The following is a 23600-nucleotide window of genomic DNA, read 5'->3' as shown; positions in this document are numbered from 1 at the left end:
CGGACACACTCATTTCTACAAAAACCTCCAAAGGCAGGCGGGCCTTATTAAGATCTTAGGAAATTCAGAAAGACTTTTCTCTGGCCCACAAAGAAGTGTTTCGCCTTGTTTTGAATTTTAAATTTCCTCTAACTATACCACTGCTGCTGCTAAGTCGCTTCAGTCGTGTCCGACTCTGTGCGACCCCATAGACGGCAGCCCACCAGGCTCCCCCATCCCTGGGATTCTCCAGGCAAGAACACTGCCACAGTAAAATGATTAAAAGTTCTTTCAAATAAATTGATTTTTTTTTTTTTTTTGCATTTTCAAATGTCCCATTCATCCTTTCAGAATCTGTTAATAGAATGTGGAAAATAAACTCCCAAGATGTAGGAGTTTCTTTCTTCCTGGAACCATGACTCATAATACAAATGTTTGAAACAGTTGAAAAAAGGAAAAAGGTTTTCTTTGAAGCAGCTTCACTTCCTACATCTTACTGTGGTGACTGGTGCTTGTGATAGTAACACTTCTAATCCAAAAAGATTGGACCACGACCAAAGAAGGGCTTGAACCAGCTAATCAGGCACTCCATATTTGCAAAGACTTGCAACATCATCTGGATGGACAGGATACTACCAGGCCATAATTTTTAATAAATTAAGGCCCAATAGCAAAATATTCTTTAAAGTTTATGAAAAGGCAGCCTTTGGAAATACACTAAAATTGCCCCCCATATTAATTTTATTCATTTTGTTTCAGAGAGTGACAGTTTATTCTAGTTGCAGAGAAAGCAAACACACAATTACAACTAACTACGTAAAACTAAGTTAGTTAACTTGGAATTTAAAAGAAATTAAAATTTTCTGTGTCTTTTTGTGAACTACTGTTTATCTCAGAAATGTTTTGTTGCGATATTAAGACTCACGTCCCTAAGATTTCAACAGACTTGATGCACAAAAGGGATTCAGGGGAGTGAGCTGACCATCTGTCCAGAGCTTCCTGAACTTTCAGTAAAGCGAATAAATAAAATTATATTTAATTATGTTGTCAGGGCTACATCTGAATACCCAGATGTACCAGATTTTGGATCAGCCATTTAAAATTCCATTCAAAGATTTTTGACTGTGTAACAGAACTTTAGAAAGTGGTATTACACCGGATTTAATATTTTAAATGTTGTCATTTATCAGATGGTGATCTAACAGGATTGGCACAAAAGGATAGAAGATAAAACTATTTCCCTTGAAATCTTTCTTTACTACCGTTAACATCCATAAGAGGGAAATGCTCATAGGCAAGAAATCCAGGAATGGGTGGGATGTGGATCTCGGGCAGATTTCTCTATATTCTCTGTACTTGGCTCTACCTGATGTACAATTCAAAGACACTTTCCCTTAATGCTGTTTAAGCTGTCTCCCTCTCTCAGGATGTGCAGGCTCTTTCTTACTTGTCCAAATCTTACCCTATATTTTCAAGTCTGGCCACATAGCACAGTGGTTCCTGCCTTGTGTTGTGGGTCAGCAGTGTGTGTGTGTATGTGTACGCACAGGTGTGCGTGCACACGTGTGCACATGCTCAGTTGTGTCTGACTTTTTGTGACTCCATGGGCTATAGCCTGCCAGGCTCCTCTGCCCACAGAATTTTCCAGGCAAGAATACTGAAGTAGATTGCCATTTCCTATTCCAGGGGAACTTCCTGACCCAGGAATCATGAGTCAGCAGAGATAGGTTTTAACGTCAGATCTGCCACTTACTAGCTTTACATAGCCCTAGGCAAGATACTTAATTTCTCTAGGCCTCAGTTTTCTCATCTATAAAATGGGAAAAATAACTATTCATTCTTCACTAGGGTTGCTCTAAGGATTAAAAGAGATAATGTGTGTAAAGCATAATTTCTGGAACATAGTTAGGTCTCAAATTCAAATTCTAAAAGTATTTATTGAGTGCCTATTACATACAGGCACTGTGACAGGAACAGGGGATATAATTACTACTAAATGTTAGCTATTTATTTCTTACTACCACTGTTACTACTACTACTATTTTATACCTGGATTATGCCAACCAACAGGGATAGCTTCCTTCTAAAAATTTACAGCATATCTACCTCAAATGTAATCCTTTAGCACTTCAGCGTGCATTGCCTGATTCCTTCTTTCATGTGTGTGCATCTGGTTACTCCAGAAGAGGACAAGTTTTTTAAACAAAGGAAAATAAATTACAGTAGGCAAATTACAGAGCAGAAGGCAGAAAATTTGGATCTTGATCCCATCTCTGCTACTATTACCTGTGTCCTCTTGGGAAGTCATGTAAAATATTTGAGTCTCAAGCTCCTCATCTATGGATTGATAGGCTTTGGTGATGAGTATTTAACTCTGCTATGTGAATGAACATAATCTCAGTCAGCAGTACCCACTTATTAAAGAAGCTAAAAGCAATGCATATGACTCAATTGGGTAGATTTATATTAATGATAATTTGCCTCTTCATTTATGTCAAGTGACATCAGCCTATACCACTGGGCTGCCATATTTTCATGACTTTTCTACATCAAGCAAAATTGAGTCTTTTGAAAAAAGACTGCATTGCCTCATTATATTATCATTGACTATATTATCAAAGTTTTTCATTTTTTCTTACAAAAAAACATGATGAAACACAGAATCAATGCATATTTCAGGCAAAGATACATGAACAGAACTCAAATGCACCCATAAGAAGGGAAAATGTTTTGGCTTTAAATTTAAAAAAAAATGACAGTCTATTGACTATGAAATCTCTTTAAATGAAGAAAAGTTGCTTTATTTTAAACTTCCATACCCCACTCCAGTACTCTTGCCTGGAAAATCCCATGGACGGAGGAGCCTGGTAGGCTGCAGTCCATGGGGTCGCTAAGAGTCAGACACGACTGAGTGACTTTCCATTCACTTTTCACTTTCATGCATTGGAGAAGTAAATGGCAACCCACTCCAGTGTTCTTGCCTGGAGAATCCCAAGGACAGGGGAGCCTGGTGGGCTTCCGTCTATGGGGTCACACAGAGTCGGACACGACTGAAGTGACTTAGCAGTAGCAATACATAGTATATGCATTTATTTTTTATCTTTAAAATGATCATTTCCCTAAAATTTCTAGTTTCAGTTCCACATGTCCACGAAATCTACCAGCATATCAGCTTCACAAGCATTAAGTCTACCTTCCTACATGTGACTAGGGATAAAATCCAAAGCAAACACCAAGACCTCCATCTATGGATGCTCATCTCCAAGATATGCTCCACCAAGAGATGTCCCATCCCATCACCTTTCCCCTCTCTACTGGATCACTTTTGTTATTATCTCCTACCTTCTTAATGACCCTTCCTGACTCCATAACTCTCCTCAGCCACCACCCCATTTCTCTGCTTCCTTTCACACACAGCTCTTCAGGATAGCTGTCTATATACTATTTTATAGTTTAGGAGCATTGTGAGGTCCAGAAAGATTACATCATTTATCTTATACAGTGATTTCCCTAAGCATGAAGAAGCATTAAGAGTACAGGCAGGTCATAAATTTTAGACTCTGATGACACCAAATGACACTTTTTGTACTAGTATTAGGACAATCTCTAAATAAAAGCCACCAGCGAATACAGGTATATAGAGAGCAACATACAGGTTACAATGAGTTTTCACATACATTTTTTAATGTGATATTTTTAACATCTCTGTGACTTGGGTGAATTGTTTTATCTCCATCTAATTAATGAGGAAAATGAGTCCTAAGACTCAGATAACTTCTCAGGCAAAGGGGCCAAGCACAATGTCTGTGAGCTTAGACTCTGGAATGAAGCTGTCTGGATGTAACACTTGCATCTACCAGCTGGTGTCTGCATGACTGGCAAGTAACTTTATTTCTTTCTGCTTTAGTTATCTTCTGTGTAAAGAAGCTTAAATAGGTTGTTGAGATGCTTAAATGCTTTTATATCCAGTGCTTGGAAGCAATAACTGACACAGAGTAAGTTCTAAGGTTATTATTAGCCCTATTAAATGACCAGGCTTCCCTGGTGGCTCAGAGGTTAAAGCGTCTGCCCGCAATGCAGGAGACCTGGGTTCGATCCCTGGGTTGGGAAGATCCCCTGGAGAAGGAAATGGCAACCCACTCCAGTATTCTTGCCTGGAGAATCCCATGGACGGAGGAGCCTGGTGGGCTACAGTCCACGGGGTCGCAAAGAGTCAGACATGACTAAGCGACTTCACTTTCACTTTCATGTAATATGAAAGTGACAGGTAATATACTAGTTTTATAAATAGATATGTGGAGACTCAACTACTAGTTAATCTGACCCTGATGAACTTTATTTTTAGCTCAAAACTCTGATACTATATGATATCAAATTGTTAATATATGAAATAAAACAATTGAGTAAAATATCATATTGTCTTTTGGATCCTATGAGACATCTGCTAAAGCAACAACTGTTGAAAGTATACAGTTTCAGTGGTTTCAGATTTAAGCTTACCTTTTTCAAGTTTCCCAGTTTCAATATAAGGAGTCAGAAATAACCGCTGTCCTGGGTCTCCTTTACGTGGACTGGAAACATGGCCTTTTCTGTACAAGGATCGAAACAGCCCATCAGCACCAGGGCTGAGCACCAAGAAGACCAGCAAAAAAAGTGCCTTCCACATGGCACCAACCGTTCCCTCTGGGCCTAGAATGAAAACAATAACTTTCCACAAATGAATCCAAAGAGTAAATATTGACCAAACCCCTTTATGTTTTGCACCCCTAAATGAGTGCAAAACACTCATTTAGTCACTCAAAAAATACATGTAAAGCTCTTTGCTAAGTACCTTGCTGCTGCTGCTGCTAAGTTGATTCAGTCGTGTCCGACCCTGTGCGACCCCATAGACGGCAGCCCACCAGGCTCCCCCGTCCCTGGGATTCTCCAGGCAAGAACACTGGAGTGGGTTGCCATTTCCTTCTCCAATGCATGAAAGTGAAAAGTGAAAATGAAGTCGCTCAGTTGTGTCCGACTCTTCATAACCCCACGGACTGCAGCCTACCAGGCTCCTCCGTCCATGGGATTTTCCAGGCAAGAGTACTGGAGTGTGGTGCCATTGCCTTCTCTGGCTAAGTACCTTAGATAAAGCCTAAATCAGGTCAACCCAGCCCTTGCTCATCCTGAAATTAACAGTCTAATGGAATGCTATTTAAGTGATTGGCAATATAACTAGAGCAACAACTTCTATTTCTAAAACTGTGGTCTGGAAAATAAATTCTATGAAGGGTTACAGGAAGCATGAAGACAAAAGGGAGTTTAAACAAATCACAAAGTGAGTGGGAGGGACAGTCATCCACTCCAGGTAGAGGACTCAGAACATATTTCAGGACAGGAGAACCTAGGAAGGAAGGCCTTACCAAGGTAGAAGGTGAGTAAAAGGTGGGTGGAACTCAGTTAGGCAGGAGAAATGGGGTGGAAGTGCAAAGCTTGAGAAAAGGTAAGACCTGACTTGTCCATGGGTGTTTTGCAGGGAAATTTAAAATAATCAGAATAGATTTCTGGCCAGCTTTTTATCTCTTACAAATTACTAAACTTTGCATTCAAAAACAAAAAAGAAAGAAAAAAGAGACAGAAGATCCTACAACCATTTACAGGCCCTTACCCCTATAGCAAGATGACCAGTGAACTCAAAAGTTAGACCTCACACTTTATTAATACAAAGTTTTTCAAGGATCTTCTAACCTGATGTTTGCTTGATAATAATAACATAAAAATGTGTGGTGAATTCCCTAAACTTGTAAACATGTAAACTGTATTTACAATGGGTTTTTCCAATGTATTTTTAGCTGATCTGAACTTCCTGATAACTCAACCAGGAAAACAAGGGTTATCATCATCAATCTTAGACACGGAAAATTTGACTCAAAGGAGTACCTTATCTACAGACATCAAAGCAGAGAAATCAGAACTAGTACGCAGTCAGGGCTGGGCTGAGGGTAAGGTGAGTCTGATGTAGATGTAAAGTGGGACCTTATACTTTTTTTTAATTTTGAAATTTTGTCCATCAAGAATTTCTTTAAGTTAATTTTGATTTTTTCAAGTATTGCATTAAATATTACTTATCTTGATTACTGAGTTTTTTGGCAATCTTAGATTTTACATCCAAGGCAGGCGCCTCAATTGCTTCTGTTAATCCTGACTCTATTTAGTAATATGATTCTTGCACCAGTGCATTAAATGACTCTGTACTACTGCTAGTCAAATACTCTGCTCACTCAAATTCTGGATGCAAGAGAAATATACAATATAGGCAAATACAATGCTTGCCCTGATGGTTCAGTGCCTTAATATACCAAGTCATTGAAATACCTTAAAAACATACAAGGTGTTGTAATCTATTAACCACATGCTAATCACAATCCAATTTAGCATAATAGGAAAATATTGGTTCTAGCAAGTTTAGAAAGGTTTTCAGCCACATTTCTCCAATAAGATAAAAGTTTATAATTATAATTTGATTGAATACATAACCTTTGTCAAGTCTTTCATGGTTAACTTAATAGAATTCCTCAGACTTAATGTAAACAAGCCCAACCAAATAGACCATGTACTTAAGAGTGGTTTTGTCTATTTACTATAATAAAGAACAAAATGACTTTAGAAACTGAAATTAGGTTCCCAAGAAGCCCAAGTATTATGACCACTATGGCACTGATAAAAGATTTTTTTTGAATTATAAGAACTTGTTATGCTAATGTTTTAATAAAAGCTACTTTCAAGGAATGCTTGAAGTCAACAATCTTACTCTCTAACTGGTTCATGGGGAAAAAAAAATCTGTGGCATTAAAAACATATTGGAAGGAGCTCTTTCATTAAGAGGCTTTTTCCTGCAGGCAGAAACAAGGAACTAATCATACCATCTAATTTCTCAATCATTCTGCTGTAAACATCCAGCTCCCTTTAATGGAAATCATTAATATTTAAATAACCAGGGTAGTTACAACTTCTTTTGTCAGCAAATGTTGACTCAAAGATGTTAAAGAAAGAAAGGTGAAATTGGTCTTGTTTTAACTGACATAAATCTAACACACAAAAGAAAGAGTTGGGTCAACTCAGGAGCCCTCATTAACATTTAATCAAATAACTATTAGAGTCATGGTTTCCCATGTAGGTGAATTAAAAAAACAACATACTTCATTTCACTGTTTCATTTAATGGTCAGAGTTCCTGGACTGTGCTTAGCTGTCATCTCTCCTGATGAAAATGAAAGCCATATCATGAATGGAGTATTTTTTTTCTTCACATCTTTCACTAATGTATTTTGCCTATCCTAAATTAGCCAAAATCTTTTCATTTATTGAACTTTTATTGAGTCCTTTCTAAACTAATAAACTCTGAATTGGAAGTTATTGCCTGCAGAGTGAAAAAATTATTAACCCTACACTGTATTATGTATCTACTTGAAGTGATATGAAAACATTGGTGCTATTTCCAGTTAAAATACATCTTACTGAAGGATACAGGCAAACCGCTCCTCTTAATAAATGTTCGGAAACAGAATAAAATATATGCAAGTACAAAACAATATTGGCAGAATCAAATATGCTAAAGGTCAAAATCTGTGATTCACTACAACGGTCTTACTGCGTGTATGTGCTAAGTCACTTCAGTCGTGGTCGACTCTATGTGACCCTATGAACTATAGCCTGCCAGGCTCCTCTGTCCACGGGGATTCTCTAGGCAAGAATACTGACATGGGTTGCCATGCCCTCCTCCAGAAGATCTTCCCGACCCAGGGACCGAACCCACATCTCTTATGTTTCCTGCACTGGCAGGCAAGTTCTTTACCACTAGCGCCACCTGTGAAGCCCAAAACCTTCTTACTAAAAACCTTAAATATTACAACTGGAAATCATATGTATAAGATACAATTTTTTTATATCAACAAAGGTATTTATCACAGTATTATTTAGAATAATAAACTGTCAATAATGTAAATAATTTAAGTTACTGTATATCAAAAAATGGAATCATATACAGCAATTAAAATGACTCTACTGAGAATGTTTTATAAAATATACTAAAATATTAGGTAAAAAAAGCAAGATATTAAATTGGGTGTATAGTATATTGTCCTTATTTAATATTCATTAACAATTTCTAAATTTTCTACAATAATTAATCTTATAATTAGAAGAAAGTCATTTTTGATTTTGCTCTTTTATCAGTGAAGCAACTGGTAGGCATGGCTTGCTCCTTATTCCTTATTACTACCTGGTTATGACCTCTTGCGTTTCCTAGGAGTAAGAGTTCTGTTTGTTCTTTTAGAATAGGTTCTGCTCTCGCTAACATTCTGTGAAGATGTGTCCTGATCTCATACTGTCATAGAACCTCAGAGACTCAAAGTTTCTCTTTGTTGAATTAAAAGGCTCTGCATTAACATGAGATGCTGTTCTAATAATAATTACTCTGATTGCACTTATATCCAGTTCTGCCTGGAGTAGAGTCCATAACAAATGTGAATATAATTGGTTCTAAGCAAATAGCTGTTGAACTGATGGGTCTAAATAATGAATAATAATATGTTAGACATACAGGAGTAGTATATGTTCATAGGTCCAATCCCTTCATCTCACAGTCTAGACAACTGGAACTAGAGAATAAAATATGTTGTAAGCTGTTGAGCAGCAAAACCAAGACTCAAAGCCAGGATTCATTTATGGCCCTAAATCTAATCAGCTTTCCACTAGCCCATCTGTGGTTGTAATTATATATATTCAAATATTTTGACTCTTATTGTCTCAATAGATAGTAATGGTCTGCTACAGTCTAAATTCCTTTCATTAAATCTTTAAAGCATGTAGTACAAATAAATAAATAAAGAAATGAATAAACAGATACATGAACAAGTAAGTCTTTCCAGAGAAATTTGGGTTTTAGAAATGACTTGTACCAATCCAGGTTCTAACATGACTCATTCACTGAACCTTGGGTAGGACAATGACTTTTCTGGGTCCCAGTTAATATGTTAAAACCAATGGTTAGATCTCCAGGAACTGTGAGAGTCAGCTGTTCAATGCAGCTATTGTTCAAAATTAGAGTATAAAAGCTTTACCATTAAATGTTATACTAAAACATAAGTGATAAATACTCAAAACTCATCACTACTTAACTATTTTACCATGTTTACTATGTTTTCTATCATCTATGCTCTGGAGCTATATTTTTCATATTTATCTAGTTGAAAGATTATATAATGGTTTGCTACTGTGCATTTCTTTCCACCTTGGTGTTGAGTAACATCTCGTAGCTTGAAATCAGCCATGAAGGGAGTATTTATACCATAAAAACCAGCAAACAGCACAAATCAAGGCTTCCCTGGCCACCCTATCCCAGAGAACTCTGATATTCAACATTTATTACCTGCTCATGTGAGTCTCATGTTTCTTACTTGAAAACTGAGCTGGAAACTACTTTCCATCAACTCACATCCCAGTTCCAATGGAAATGATCAGAAGAGACAAAACGGGAAAATCCTGCCAAGCTGTCATCTGTGTGTAGAAGCAACCAGTTAATACGCTCAGATAGGCAAGGCTTTGAGAAAAGAAATCCGAGAAAGCTACCAGAAAATGTGTGTTCTACCAGTGAAAAGAAGAATTAGAAACAAAAACTCCAGAATGAGGACAAAGAACAAACATGTTAAGTAGCCCTATGTCTTCTTCTCTCCTTCCCATTTTTGCATTTTACATTATGGGTTATTCCAAAGGATAAAAGTCGTTCATGTAATAAATGTCATAGCTGCAATTAAAATATTTATTTGGAGTCCTCTCACATATTTAATTGGAGAAGGCAATGGCACCCCACTTCAGTACTCTTGCCTGGAAAATCCCATGGGTGGAGGAGCCTGGTAGGTTGCAGTCCATGGGGTCGCTAAGAGTCAGATACGACTGAGCGACTTCACTTTCGCTCTTCACTTTCATGCATTGAAGACGGAAATGGCAACCCACTCCAGTGTTCTTGCCTGGAGAATCCCAGGGACGGGGGAGCCTGGTGGGCTTCCATCTATGGGTTCTCACAGAGTCGGACACGACTAAAGCAACTTAGCAGCAGCAGCAGCACATATTTAACTGCCTTGAGTACCCCCAAAACAAGAAAAACATTACCCCAGACAAACAAACAAAAAACAGGACAACTAGTAACAGATGTTTCCATGAAATTTGCAATTAAAGAAAGGTACATAAAAGTGGTCCCCCTATTAAAAAGGATTCAGTCACCTCTCAAGATTATTCAGGCATATCCAAAGCATTTGAATCTTGAAGGGCTATTATGTGACCCTGAATTAAATACCAACCCAAATCCCAAATCTAGCTATTTTTTGCTAAGGATTTCCATTAAAACAAATGGCAAAAGAAAACCTTTATTTCAAAGGATACAGTATTCGCTTTCCTTGAAGCATCATTTTAATTTCTAAAATTGATATTTGAAGCACTGTTTCCCCAGAGAGGACATAGTACCTGACATACAAGGTGATGGGCAAGCTTTTGCTGAAGGGGCCCTGAGACTTACATGCCTATCTCCTTTCCACAGGCTCCCCCTCTGGCATCAGACAGTGGTGTCTAATCTTGCTAATTGAATTAGTCATCGCTATCTCTGCCACCATATCCTTGGGCTCGCAGGAAAGGGAGACAAACTCAAGTTATGTGGCAGGTAGTGAATGAAAAGAATCAGGAAGAGGAGGAAATAAAACTATCTGACACTGTAGTAGGGAGCTTTACTTTGAAATCTCATGCTAACCAGAAGGAAAATGTGAATGGAGGTAGGAAGCGAAAGTAGCCAATGTCCCAAAACGTTAATAATAGTTTTGAAACAGGAAGGCCCTGCCATGATCCAAGGCATCTTCATGATAATGATATCAGTAAAAGTCCCCAGTAATTAAATGTACTCCATGTATCAGAACTGTGATAACTACTTTATGTTTTTATTTCTAATCTTTATCAGATAAGTACTATTATCCCATTTTACAGATGAGAAATCGATCCTCAGAGAATTTAAGTTACTTGCCCAGATTCACACAGGTAGTAAGTAGTACAGCAAAGAATTGAGGCCAGTACCAATAAATTTTCAAAGACCATTCAATAATTCCAATATTACTAAAGTTGTGTTAATTTCTTAGTTGTGTCTGACTCTGTGACCCCATGGATTATAGCCCGTCAGGCTCCTCTGTCCATGGAATCTCCAGGCAAGAATACTGGAGTGGGTTGCCATTGCCTCCTCCAGAGGATCTTCCTGACCCAGGGATCAAACCTGGGTCTCCTGCATTGCAGGCAGATTCTTTACCATTTGAGCCACAAGGGAAGCCCATAATACTATTAACAGCATCTCCAAAATGAGTGATGTGCACCAGGATCTTATGTCCCTATTCAGGTGAGTTTGGAAATATCGTAAGAAAATAAACGTAAGAAAATAAAATTTTTGCCAGAAGGTAAATGAGGACAAGGGAACATTCTTCCCAAAGGTTTCAGAGGTAACAGGCCCCACCAACACAATGATTTTGGACTTTAGGCTGCAGAAGTCTAAAACAAATCTGTGATGAGTTAAGCCACCCAATTTGTGGTACTTTGCTATAGCACTGCTATAAAACTAATACATGGATAGGGACGACTGTGGAAGAAGCCAAGGTGGGATGAAGGAACAAATAGTAGAACTTAAACAGTTCTACTTTAAGTTAGTATTAAGCATCTGGGTGAAAATTCTGAGAAGTCAACAATAAAATGGGAAAGGAAAGATAAATGGATTTTACATTTAAGATATGTTTGGCATTCTGGCAAGCCAGGATTTCCTACAGAATCCTCTATAGAATACTGATTCAGCAAGATATTATTGGGTTTTACAAGGATAAAACTTTAGGACAATCTGGGCCAAACAAATTAAAATGGGCTTCCTGGTTATATAATGAACATTTCAGGGCCTCTCACTTGCTCATGGACAGCATGTGTTTTATTCATTTCATTTATATCTGTGTCACTCTTCTTAGAAAGGCCTTAAGTCTCAAGGTTTATATAAGACATACTCAGATGAGGAAACTTAATCTTAGGTTGACTAGTTTTTCAAGCCCTCAACTCAACCATTAAACAGTAAAAGCTCAAATTTGAAGCCAGACCTAGATGAGTCCAAAGTCCATATACTCTTCATATTGTTGTTGTTCAGTCGCTATGTCGTGTCCAACTCTTTGCAATCCCATGGACTGCAGCATGCCAGGCTTCCCTGTCCTTTACTATCTCCCAGAGTTTGCTGAAATTCATGTCCATTGATTTGGTGATGCCATTCAACCATCTCATCCTCTATCACTCCCTTCTCCTCCTGCCCTCAATCTTTCCCAGCATCAGAATCTTTTCCAATGAGTCATCTCTTCACATCAGATGGCCAAAGTATTGGAGCTTCAGCTTCAGCATCACTCCTTCCAATGAATATTCAGTGTTGATTTCATATATATCATTATGTAAATGACATAATACAACGAAATCTGCCTCCATGCAACTTTTGACAAAAAAGCAGAATTCTGAGTTAACTGGATTATCTTGGCATGCCACTGGCAAGATTTATAGGTGCTGAAATTGTGAGTGATTTAAGGGCATGTTTATTTGCAAAAAAGTGAAACTCATGCTCAGAAATTGCTTCAAAATTAATTTCTAGCTTCCTTCCACTTGGAAAATAATTTTAGGGGGATGGCTGAAGCCCTTAATCCTTTAAGACTCATGGCAAAAGAAATGTTTTCCACTGAGAAATTCTTTTTGCTGAAGTAAATGTACTCCTATTTTTTTAGAATGAACCTCCTTTTTGCTATCTATTATGAGTAAATTTTTCATTAAAAAATCAGGATACACCATGTGGCAAATACAAGGATAAAACTGGGTATAATGGATAAGAGTATTTTGTGTGAGGCTGGTCCTGGGAAATGTCATTACCTTAAGCCATCAGTTGTCACTAAGGTGACAAGAAACTAACTCCTCCTTGATTCCAAAAGAGACAATGTTGTCATTGGGAGCAATCCCCATGCAAGCACTTAGATCATTTCAGTGCTTCCCTCATCTCTTCTGCACACATTATCTTATTGGATCCTCACCATCACTCTTTAAAGGAGTTAATGCAGCTCTTCAACAGAGACTCAGGTGGATGGAGCAAATTCCCAAGGAGTGACACTCTAGTCAGTAGCAGAGCTGGGACAGACCCCAAGTTCACTGGACTGGTCATTCATTTGATAAACAAATATATATAAGCAATGGCACCCTACTCCAGTACTCTTGACTGGGGAATCCCATGGACGGAGGAGCCTGGTAGGCTGCAGTCCATGGGGTCGCTCAGAGTCGGACACGACTGAAGCGACTTAGCAGCAGCATGCACAGGACTCCAATGCAGGCACAGAAAACAAAAGAGACAAAGTGTCTGCCTTCATGAAGATTCCCACATAAAGGAGACAAGAAAGAGGAAAGCTATTAAGAATATCAAAGCAGAGTAAAGGGTTAGAGAGGGATGGTGGGGGAGTGGTATTTTTAGGTCTGGTGATCAGGGGAGGTCCCTCTGAGGAGGTGACACATGAGAAGATCTGAAGGTACTGGAGAGTTTCAAGTGACTATCTAGAGAGAAGAGAGTTTCAGGCTGGAGAATGCTGCTGCTGCTAAGTCGCTTTAGTCGTGTCCAACTCTGTGCGACCCTATAGACAGCAGCCCACCAGGCTCCCCCGTCCCTGGGATTCTCCAGGCAAGAGTACTGGAGTGGGTTGCCATTTCCTTCTCCAATGCATGCACTCATGCTAAGTCACTTCAGTCATGTCTAACTCTGTGCGACCCTATGGACAGAAGCCCACCAGGCTCCTCTGTCCACGGGATTCTCTAGGCAAGAATACTGAAGTGGGTTGCCATTTCCTTATCCAAGGCTGGAGAATAGTGATTGCAACGACCCCTTAACTAGAGAAATCAGGATAGAAGGCAGGATGGCGGCAGTGTGAGAGTGATGGGGAGGGTGGTACAAATGGGATCAGGTATCAGATCATGCAGGGTGTTGAAGGCCAACATGTATTTGGGGGGCTCACTTCTTCCCAGCTCTGATGTTTCCATCATTGGTAAGGCTGGCCTCTTGCCACCCTCTTGTTCATTCTGAGGAGGGTAGGATGAGAGGTAGAAAGATTTATCGGATAGATAAATGTGGATAAATTGGGCATGTTGGGCTCAGCTCTCCCAGTGTTTCCCCAGGAAATAGTGCTTTCTGTCTCCACACGTGGGCTGTGCATGTCTGTGCAAGTCTTCTCTAGTCTGGGCTTTAGTCCACTTGCCTAAAAGTAACAGCACCAACCCAACCCAGTCACTTTTAGGAAGAAAGGTAATATTTTACTCTCCACCTGCCTTGCTGTTTTATCTTCTCAATTACCCCAGACCTCAGGCAACAGCAAAAAGTTTGCTATTTGGGGAGGCTCCTTCAGAAACTCCAACAGAATGGAATTTGGGCTTTATGCTAAGGGTAATGGGCTAGAATTTTTTCCCACTACACCCCCCTGTCTCTATTATTCTGCAAACATTTCATCATATATGTGATTGAAAAAAGAAGTGGTTACTAGTATCAGCTTCACTCACATATCCAGAATTTGAAGTACCCTACAGTTTGGCTTACCCACACCAGCCTTGGAAAGTTATGAAAATGGATGGTGAAAAATTATTTCTAAAATCAAACCATCCAAAATATCTTCACACAGATAATAAAAGGGCAACAAAGTCACAACCAGACTATTCAGCAATAACAAAAGGATGCAGTTCTGAATCATCTCATTAAATATCAAGTGTGATAGCATCCCAAGTGGAGACAACAGAAAAAGCCCATAGACTTGTTCATCTGGTTCTTGAGCCATGGAAACACCCTCTATTACTGCTTCTTTAGCAACTACTGAAAACAAAACAAAACAATTTTCATTCTCTTATTTGCTGCATTCGGACTTGTCCACATCATCCTGCCAAAGTCATTAGTGATTTCCATGCTCCCCACTTCGCAAAAAAAAAAAAAGTTTTGGCCATTATCTCAATTGACTTCTTTGACACATTGACATTACCCCTTTGGTAAATTCTAGAATGTTCTCCTTCATGGTTCCCTCTTCTTCTGTCTTCCTTTAAATACTGGGTTTGTCAGGAATCTATTCTTGGTCCACAGCTTATCTCACTCCACACACTCTCTCCATGGTGGTCTCATCACTTTGAGTAGCACTTTCTATTGACACCACTCAAAATAATAGTTCCTCTTAAAAGCTGTGGGCTCATCTATTCAACTGCCTGCTGAACACTTTCACCTGATGTCCCATGGGCATATTAAACTCAGCTTGTCAAAATGGAGCCTAATTTGTCTGCTAAAACAGTGAACTGAACACATTTGTTTCTGTTCCTTCATGAAACCCTGTTAAAGTGAAAAAGATACTTTTAAAGGTATAAATCCCATGCCCGCCCAAATAGAAAAAACAAAAGGAAATACAGCACATCAAATTTTGTTGTTAGATGGAGTGTGGGACTCACATGTACTAACATGTGTGTGTGCATGCATGTGTGCTTAGTATGTCCAATTCTTTGTGACCCCATGGACTGTAGCCCACCAGGCTCCTCTGTCCAGGGCATTTTCCAGGCATGAATACTGGAGTGGGTTGCCATTTCCTCCTCCAAGGGATCTTCCCGACCCAGGGATCAAACCCATGTCTCCTGTATCTTCTCCAATGCACGCAGATTCTTTACTACTGACCCACTGGGGAAGCCCTCACACATACACATTGCTAAACTTAAAACAGATAAACAACAAGAACCTACTGTATAGCACAGGGAACTCTGCTCCCTGTAATATCCTAAATGGGAAAAGAATTCGAATGAGAATAGACACGTTTATGTATAACCGAATCACTCTGCTGTACTCCTGAAACTGATTCAATATTGTTAATCAACTATGCTCCAAGATAGAATAAAAATTTTAAAAAGTGAACAAATCATTTGCAGATAATGAAACCAGAATACAAATGAGAAACAAGCTAATTAATTCACATTACAAACACAGAAAGGTTCAAAAATCGTACTAGATACAAAGAGGATAAAAGTGAGGCATGGGGCTGAAAACAGAGGAATTGATGAAACTCTATAACAGCAGGTAGAGCTTCAGATGCCCTTCCCCACTCCATCAGGGGAAAGAAGAGACTGAGTCTATAGAAAAATTATTCTTTAGGAAATTAAACTAGAGAAATTCTTGTATTGGGAATATGAAACAGAAAAAGTTGGGAATGAGGCACTCACTTGAAAACTAAGAGAAAGTCTACCTACTGACATACCCCAAACATGTCCCTTAACACTCAGCTTTGAGAAAACTGTCTCTGAAGCTCTCCATGTCTCCATCTCTCACCCTGTGCAGGAGACTGACGGATTCTTCTCTGGAATAAGTGAAGCATCTTAGAAAAAGGACCTATACATATGGACATGTGAGGTCCTCTAGTGAAAATTCTTGGACCCACCAATCAATTTCAGGGAATTTCTGAAAAATCCCTTCAACACAATGGGGCTTCCAACCACGAACTCAATTTCTCATACTTAATATAAACCAGACTGCAAAGAGCCTCTGGACATTGGAAGAAAGCCTCTAATTTGAAAAAGAAAGAAAGAAAGAAACTAACTGAAGGAAAAAAACTCAGGAAAAAACTGTAATGCATAGAACTGAATAGCTCTTCAAAAACCAAAAACATCTTTCAGGAGATAAGAAAAGACATTGCATTCATTAAACAATAGAATGTTATATGAAGAAGGAACAAACAGCAAGAATGTGGTCCTAAAAATTAAAACTAGGCCATAGTAATTTTAAAATTTTGATAAAAGAGTGGAACAGTAAAGTCAAAGAAATCTTGCGGAAAATACATCTAAAAGAGAAAACAGGACTTTAAAAAACAGGAGGAAAAAACAGTAAGAAAATTAAGAAATTGGTTCTGGAAGACCAATCTCTGACTAATGGAAGCTCTAGAAAAATAAGGCAGATAAAATTCAGGGTATGAAATTATTAAAGAAATAATACAAAAACATTTAGCAGAGGTATAGACATGATTTCCAGATTTAAAGGAATCATCAGGTTCTTGGATCAAGGAACAAAAAGACATAGAACAAATTCCAAAAATAAAGAGACTACAGCAAACTTGAGAGAAAAAAGAGAGAGGAAAAAACAGAGATAGTGTATAAAAAGAATCAAGAACAAAAATGGCACTGGACTAAACGGCAGCAATGGCATCTAAAAGACATTGTAGAAAAATGCCTTTAAAATGCTTAGAGGAAAATTATTTTCAAACTAGAATTGTATACTCAGCCAAGCTATCAAACAAAAATGATTATAAATTAAAGAAATATTCAAGTACACATAAAGTCTCAAAAAATTGACTCATATATCACTTCTCAGAAAGCTACCAACATATGTGTTCTACCAACACAAGAAAGTGAAACCCAAAGGGGGAAAACATGGGATCCCACCAACAGGGGGACTAACAAAGGAGAGGTCCCAAGAAGACAGCTATGCCTGAAGAAAACCAATGCACTGAAGCAGTGACACAGAAGAACCCAGGGAAGATCCTTAAGAAAAAAATAAAAATCAATAGACATTGATATGGTTCCATCCCTGGGTCGGGAAGATCCCCTGGAGAAGGAAATGGCAACCTACTCTAGTATTCTTGCCTGGAGAATCCCATGGAGAGAGAATCTGGTGGGCTCCAGACCATGGAGTAGCAAAGAGTTGGACAGGACTGCATGACTAACACTTTCTCACACACACACACACGTATATAAATGTATATATATGACTGATTACTTCATGAGCTTTGTCAAAAATGATATCTAAGGATATGATTATGTTCTCTCAGCAAAAAGAAGTTCTGATAGTGGCATAGAAAGCTAAACAATCTGAAAAGAGGCAATTATTAACTCAATGAAGAATATCAAATCATATGAGAAAGGCATTGTAATCAGTATACACTACTTAGCTCAGTAGTGAGCAATACTTATACAATCAGTATAGTAAACAGAAGATATGGATTATGGCAACGACAAAAAATTCTGTAACACTTTGAACAGGGCAGAGGGTAGGAAAGCTGGGGTATAATGTATGTTAGAATGCTAAATTCTGACTTGGCTTAGTAGGAGTTAATAGAAAATACCTCAGACTGATAAAAAGTGTAAGTCTAAAACCAATATATCAAGAAACAGACTAAGCACATTACTTAGAAATGTGAAGTTAAAGACTAGAAAGTGAAGTGAAGTCACTCAGTCGTGTCCAACTCTTTTCAACCCCATGCACTATAGCCTACCAGGCTCCTCCATGGGATTCTCCAGGCGAGAGTACTGGAGTTGGTTGCCATTTCCTTCTCCAGGGGATCTTCCCAACCTGGGGATTGAACCCGGGTCTCCTGAATTCCAGGCAGACGCTTTAACCTCTGAGCCACCAGGGAAGTCCCTAAAGACTAGAAGAAACAGGTAAAAGAGTATAGAAGGAGACCTCAGAGATAAGGGAAGGTTGGGGAGTGGTCAGAGAACTAAAATTTTTTTAATGAAAATTTTAATAAGACTTGGATTTTTTAACTTATGTAGGTGAATTATGCTGACAAACATCAAAATCAGAAAAAGGAAGAACAAATATTAGGGCAGAAATAAATGAAATAGAGACTTAGAAAAGATCACTGAAACTAGGAGCTGGATTTTTGAAAAGATAAATAAAATTGACACTTTTAGCCTGACTCATCAAAAAAAAAAGGGGGGGGGGGTCCAAATAAATAACATTTAAAATGAGAGAGGAAGACATTGCTGTCAATATCACAGAAATACAAATAATCATAAGAGAACACTATAGATAATTATATACCAACATATTGGTCAATCTAGAAGAAATGGATTGATTCCTAGAAACATACAATCTTCCAAGACTGAGTCAGGAAGAAAGAGAAAATCTGGACAGACCAATTACTAGTAATGACATTGACCAGTAATCAAAAGCCCCCCCCATAAACAAAGGTCCAGGACAGATGACTTCACAGGAGAATTATAACAAACATTTATAGAAGACTTTATACCTATCCTTCTCAAACTATTCCAAAAAGTTAAAGTTCAGTTCAGTTCAGTCGCTCAGTCGTGTCTGATACTTTGTGACCCCATGAACCACAGCACGCCAGGCCTCCCTGTCCATCACCAACTCCCAGAGTCCACCCAAACCCATGTCCATCGAGTCAGTGATTCCATCCAACCATCTCATCCTCTGTCGTCCCCTTCTCCTCCTGCCCTCAATCTTTCCCAGCATCAGGGTCTTTTCAAATGAGTCAGCGCTTTGCATCAGGTGAAGAGGAGAGAATATTTCCAAACTCATTCTATGAGGCTAGCATTACCCTGATACCAAAACCACTCTGTCAACAGGTACATCCTTGGGCAAATCAATTCACTTCTCTCTCGAGACTTCACTTCCTTCATTTGCAAATTATGGGAATTAGATGTACTATATAATTCCCAACATGCCCTCCTGTCTTAGAATTTCTAGGATTCTAAAAAGTAGCCAAGGATAGGGATAAAACTGCTGCAGGTTCTGAGTCACAGTGATGATTCCTGCAGGCTACCTCAATGGAAGAACTTTCATGTCTGTGTTGGGTGAACTTAACATTTGAGTGTCTGCAAGGCTGGAAAACGGTGAAAGGCTATTTTCTGGTCTATGCTACAAGACGTTTACATTTACCGAGCATAGAATGTTTTAAAAACCTATCACCAAATTCCAAATTAGTGGCTTCCAGTAAGTTTAGAAACAGAAGTCTCAGACTTTCTAGATACTAACATTTAGGTGTTGGGTTACAGTGAACTGCAGAAAGAATCTTGGTTTCATAGCAAGTGCTCTCGTCTCGCAGTTCTGAAAGTGCCTGGGCAATAGTACAAGGGGTTCACTCTCCTCCAAGCCAAGTTAATTCTACAAACATTCCAGTACTCAGAGGAGGAGAAAAAAAAACCAAAACAGATTATTTCCAGTTGATTTCTTGATTGCTAATAACATTCTTTGAAGGAAATGGCAACCTACTCCAGTATTCTTGCCTGGGAAATCCCAAGGACAGAGGAGCCTGGAGGGCTACAGCACATGGGGTCGCCAAAAGAATAGGACATGACTTAGGACTAAACAACAACAATAACATTCTTCATCAAGAAACTTAGGCAGAAAATATTTCATTTTCAGAACTAACTATTACTGCCTTCCCCGTGTGTCAAATATAAACTCTACAAGGCTCCAGATGGGTTCATTTTTTTTTTCATTTTAATTTATTCTGTGTAGTTTAAAGTGAAAGTTAAACATCACACAGACAAACCACAGACACTTTAGATATAGTGTTGACCATCATTAGAACAGTAAAGGTGAATAATCAATTTACACAGACTCTTCATCTCTAATTTTACATCTCATTATACAAAGGTTAACTTTCTACAGTGTTTGTGGCCCACCTTGGGAGCTTACCCGCTTTACCCCAGTTAGGGCTTTCCCTGCAACGATCACATTCCTGGATCCTGCAAACGGGGAGGCCTCTTCACACTCTTTCTCCATACAAAGAGTTTTCTCCTGTTTAACAGAACTCAATGCATTAGGGATTTTTCTGGGCATAAACTAAAGCATAAAATACTTTGCTAAAACTTGTGGGGGTGTCAAAGATTAAAAAGGCATAGAACTTACCTTCAGGAAATGAAGGCAGGCATGCACAAAACCCAGTATCTGCAGGAAGACTGGTCGAATTCTGCAATAAGGGACAAGAAACATCATCCTCTACGCCACTACTCGGAGAAGGCAATGGCACCCCACTCCAGTACTTTTGCCTGGAAAATCCCATGGACGGAGGAGCCTGGTGGGCTGTAGTCCATGGGGTCGCTAGAGTCGGACACGACTGAGCGACTTCACTTTCACTTTTCACTTTCATGCATTGGAGAAGGAAATGGCAACCCACTCCAGTGTTCTTGCCTGGAGAATCCCAGGGACGGGGAAGCCTGGTGGGCTGCTGTCTATGGGGTTGCACAGAGTCGGACACAACTGACTCGACTTAGCAGCAGCAGCAGCACGCCACTACTAATAAACACAAGGCTTACTCAACTCCTCACTGGCTGATTACCTCACTCCCAATGCCAATCCTATTGCTCACTGTGCCACTGGCTACTTCCAGTTTCAAGAACAAAGGATAAAGAGAACAGATGGACACATCAGAGTCAATTACAATAAATTGCAGAGTCAATATAAATTCTGCTGTAAGCCCTGTATCCTATCCCACTCTCTCTCCAAAGCCTTGGGATGGAAGGAAAGTAAGGAAAAAGGGGAACATGACTTTAGGTATGTAAGCAAGTGGGACAATGGGAAAACCAGAACACTGATGGAGTGAAACAAGCAAGTAAACAAATAAAAAAGAGTTTTTCTCTCTTAGCACTTCCCAGGTGGTGCTAGTAGTAAAGAATCTGCCTGCCAATGCAGGAGACATACGAGACATGGGTTTGAGCCCCGGGTTGGGAAGATACTCTGGAGTAGGGTATGGCAAACCACTCCAGTATTCTTGCCTGGAGAATCCCATGGGCAGAGGAGCCTGGGAGCCTACAGTCCATAGGGTTGCAAAGAGCCAGACAGGACCAAAGCAACTCAGCATAGCATAGAGGACTGAAGGTGTGATCTTCAGAAGAATTAGTAAAGTGATTGTTAAACTCAATCTTAGCAGGTGTGATTTCTGAGAAGGTTTGACTCTTCCTGCAGAGTTAAAGAAGTTGGGTGACACAGACAGCGAGAACAGACTGGTAGTCGCCAATAGAGAAGTGGGGTGGGGCTGGGATGGATTCAGAGTGTGGGAAACTATTACATACAGGATGCATAAACAAGGTCCTACTGTAGAGCACAGGGAACTATATTCAATATCCTAAGATAAACCATAATGGAAAAAAGTGTGTATATATATATAACTGGATCACTCTGCTGTACAGCAGAAATCTGCACAACAATGTAAATCAACTATATTTCAATGAAATACATTTAAAAAAAAAAGTTAAGTGAAAATAAGACAGTGCCAGAGGGCAGATACCCCACTAAAAATAACCAATTTTGATTTGAGCTTTCCTCTGAATTATCTACTAAACCAGAGGGGTGATAGGAAGGAACTCACATGTTCAAACACGTGATATAATGCCTGGCACACAGTCAGTCAGCATTTGGGAAGGTGATACAGTTCAATGGGTGGAACACAAAGAATTTAGACACAACTTCAAATGTGGCTCTGCAAAACTCTGTACCATTAGACAAAACACCTGCGTACTGAGTGGACCTACCCTACCACTCGCTGTTATGATGACAATGACACGTCCATACATAAATCCATACGCAATACTGCAGAGACGGAAGACAGTCCCTAACCACGGAATAGATGCTAATTAAACCTAATTTCCCTTGCTTGCTGCTGCTAAGTCGCTTCAGTCGTGTCCGGCTCTGTGCGACCCCATAGACGGCAACCCACCAGGCTCCGCAGTCCCTGGGATTCTCCAGGCAAGAACACTGGAGTGGGTTGCCATTTCCTTCTCCAATGCAGGAAAGTGAAAAGTGAAAGTGAAGTCGCTCAGTCGTGCCCGACTCTTAGCGACCCCATGGACTGCAGCCTACCAGGCTCCTCCATCCATGGGATTTTCCAGGCAAGAGTTCTGGAGTGGGATGCCATTGCCTTCTTGTTCCCTTGCTTAGTCAGTGGTAAATTATAATAAGATGGGTTTACAGAGCTGAGCATTTATTTATTCATCACATAGAGCACATACAAAAGTACTAATATAAAAAGGGAGAGGGAAGTTTTGGTTGCTAAACATTTGGATAAAGGCTTGGTGACCAGGCATTCAGAATACGTGTCCCACCTGAGGTTTCGTCTGGAAAGTATGACCACCATCATGACAGGCTGATATGGTTCCCAGATTAAGTAGGAGCTGCTTTGTGAAAAGACAGACAAATTCATTAGATTACCTAGATGCCTGGTATTCAGAAATGGCTTACATGGATAAAGCACTGTATACTCTAAAAGTCTTAGATAAAAAAGTATTTCACTTTCTCTCTTCCCTATCTTCTGTCACTTCATTCTCCACCCTCTTTTCACAGCCTTTCTCCACACCGTGCCTCCTGCAGTGGGAATAGGAAAGACATCACTCTACTTATATAGGTATGTTCTTTAGATTGACTGTTGTAAGCTGTCAAGGAGAACAGCGGCTACAACAACACTGTAGATAAAATCATCATTAAAATATTGAATACAAACTGATCATTGAACATCTCTATGTTTTTCTGTTCTAAGAATTCATATATAGTCAGATTTTCTTCAAGGTCTTGTCCTTTTTTCCTCCATCTGTACACTCTCATTCAACCATCCCCTGGATCACTAACTGCTAGTCCAGAATTTTGTTTTGTCCTAACCTTGCTACTGGGCTCCCCACTCTCAGCAGGGGATCCTCCACATGGGTACTCAATTGGTCCCTCAAACCCATGGAGTCTTATGACAAAACATTAACATCCCTCTTGAACTCCCCCCTCCTCTGACTTCCCGATTCTTAATGACACCCCCCATTCCAGTACTC

The 23600-nt window shown here is 39.4% G+C and overlaps 1 protein-coding gene across 1 annotated transcript in view; it reads right to left on the bottom strand.

The window, feature by feature from the left end:
- CPVL (carboxypeptidase vitellogenic like) overlaps window positions 1-23600 on the bottom strand; it is a 128128-nt gene that overhangs the window by 100952 nt on the left and 3576 nt on the right. Inside the window, exon 2 of the mRNA XM_055590504.1 lies at window positions 4480-4568. Coding sequence (XP_055446479.1) covers window positions 4480-4568 — 89 coding nt within the window. The remainder of the gene's footprint in view (window positions 1-4479; window positions 4569-23600) is intronic.

Source organism: Bubalus kerabau, chromosome 8 (genome assembly GCF_029407905.1).
Source record: "Bubalus kerabau isolate K-KA32 ecotype Philippines breed swamp buffalo chromosome 8, PCC_UOA_SB_1v2, whole genome shotgun sequence".
NCBI lineage: Eukaryota > Metazoa > Chordata > Mammalia > Artiodactyla > Bovidae > Bubalus > Bubalus kerabau.
The sequence above is the reverse complement of the archived record's forward strand: the minus strand, read 5'-3'. Positions and strand labels throughout refer to the sequence as shown.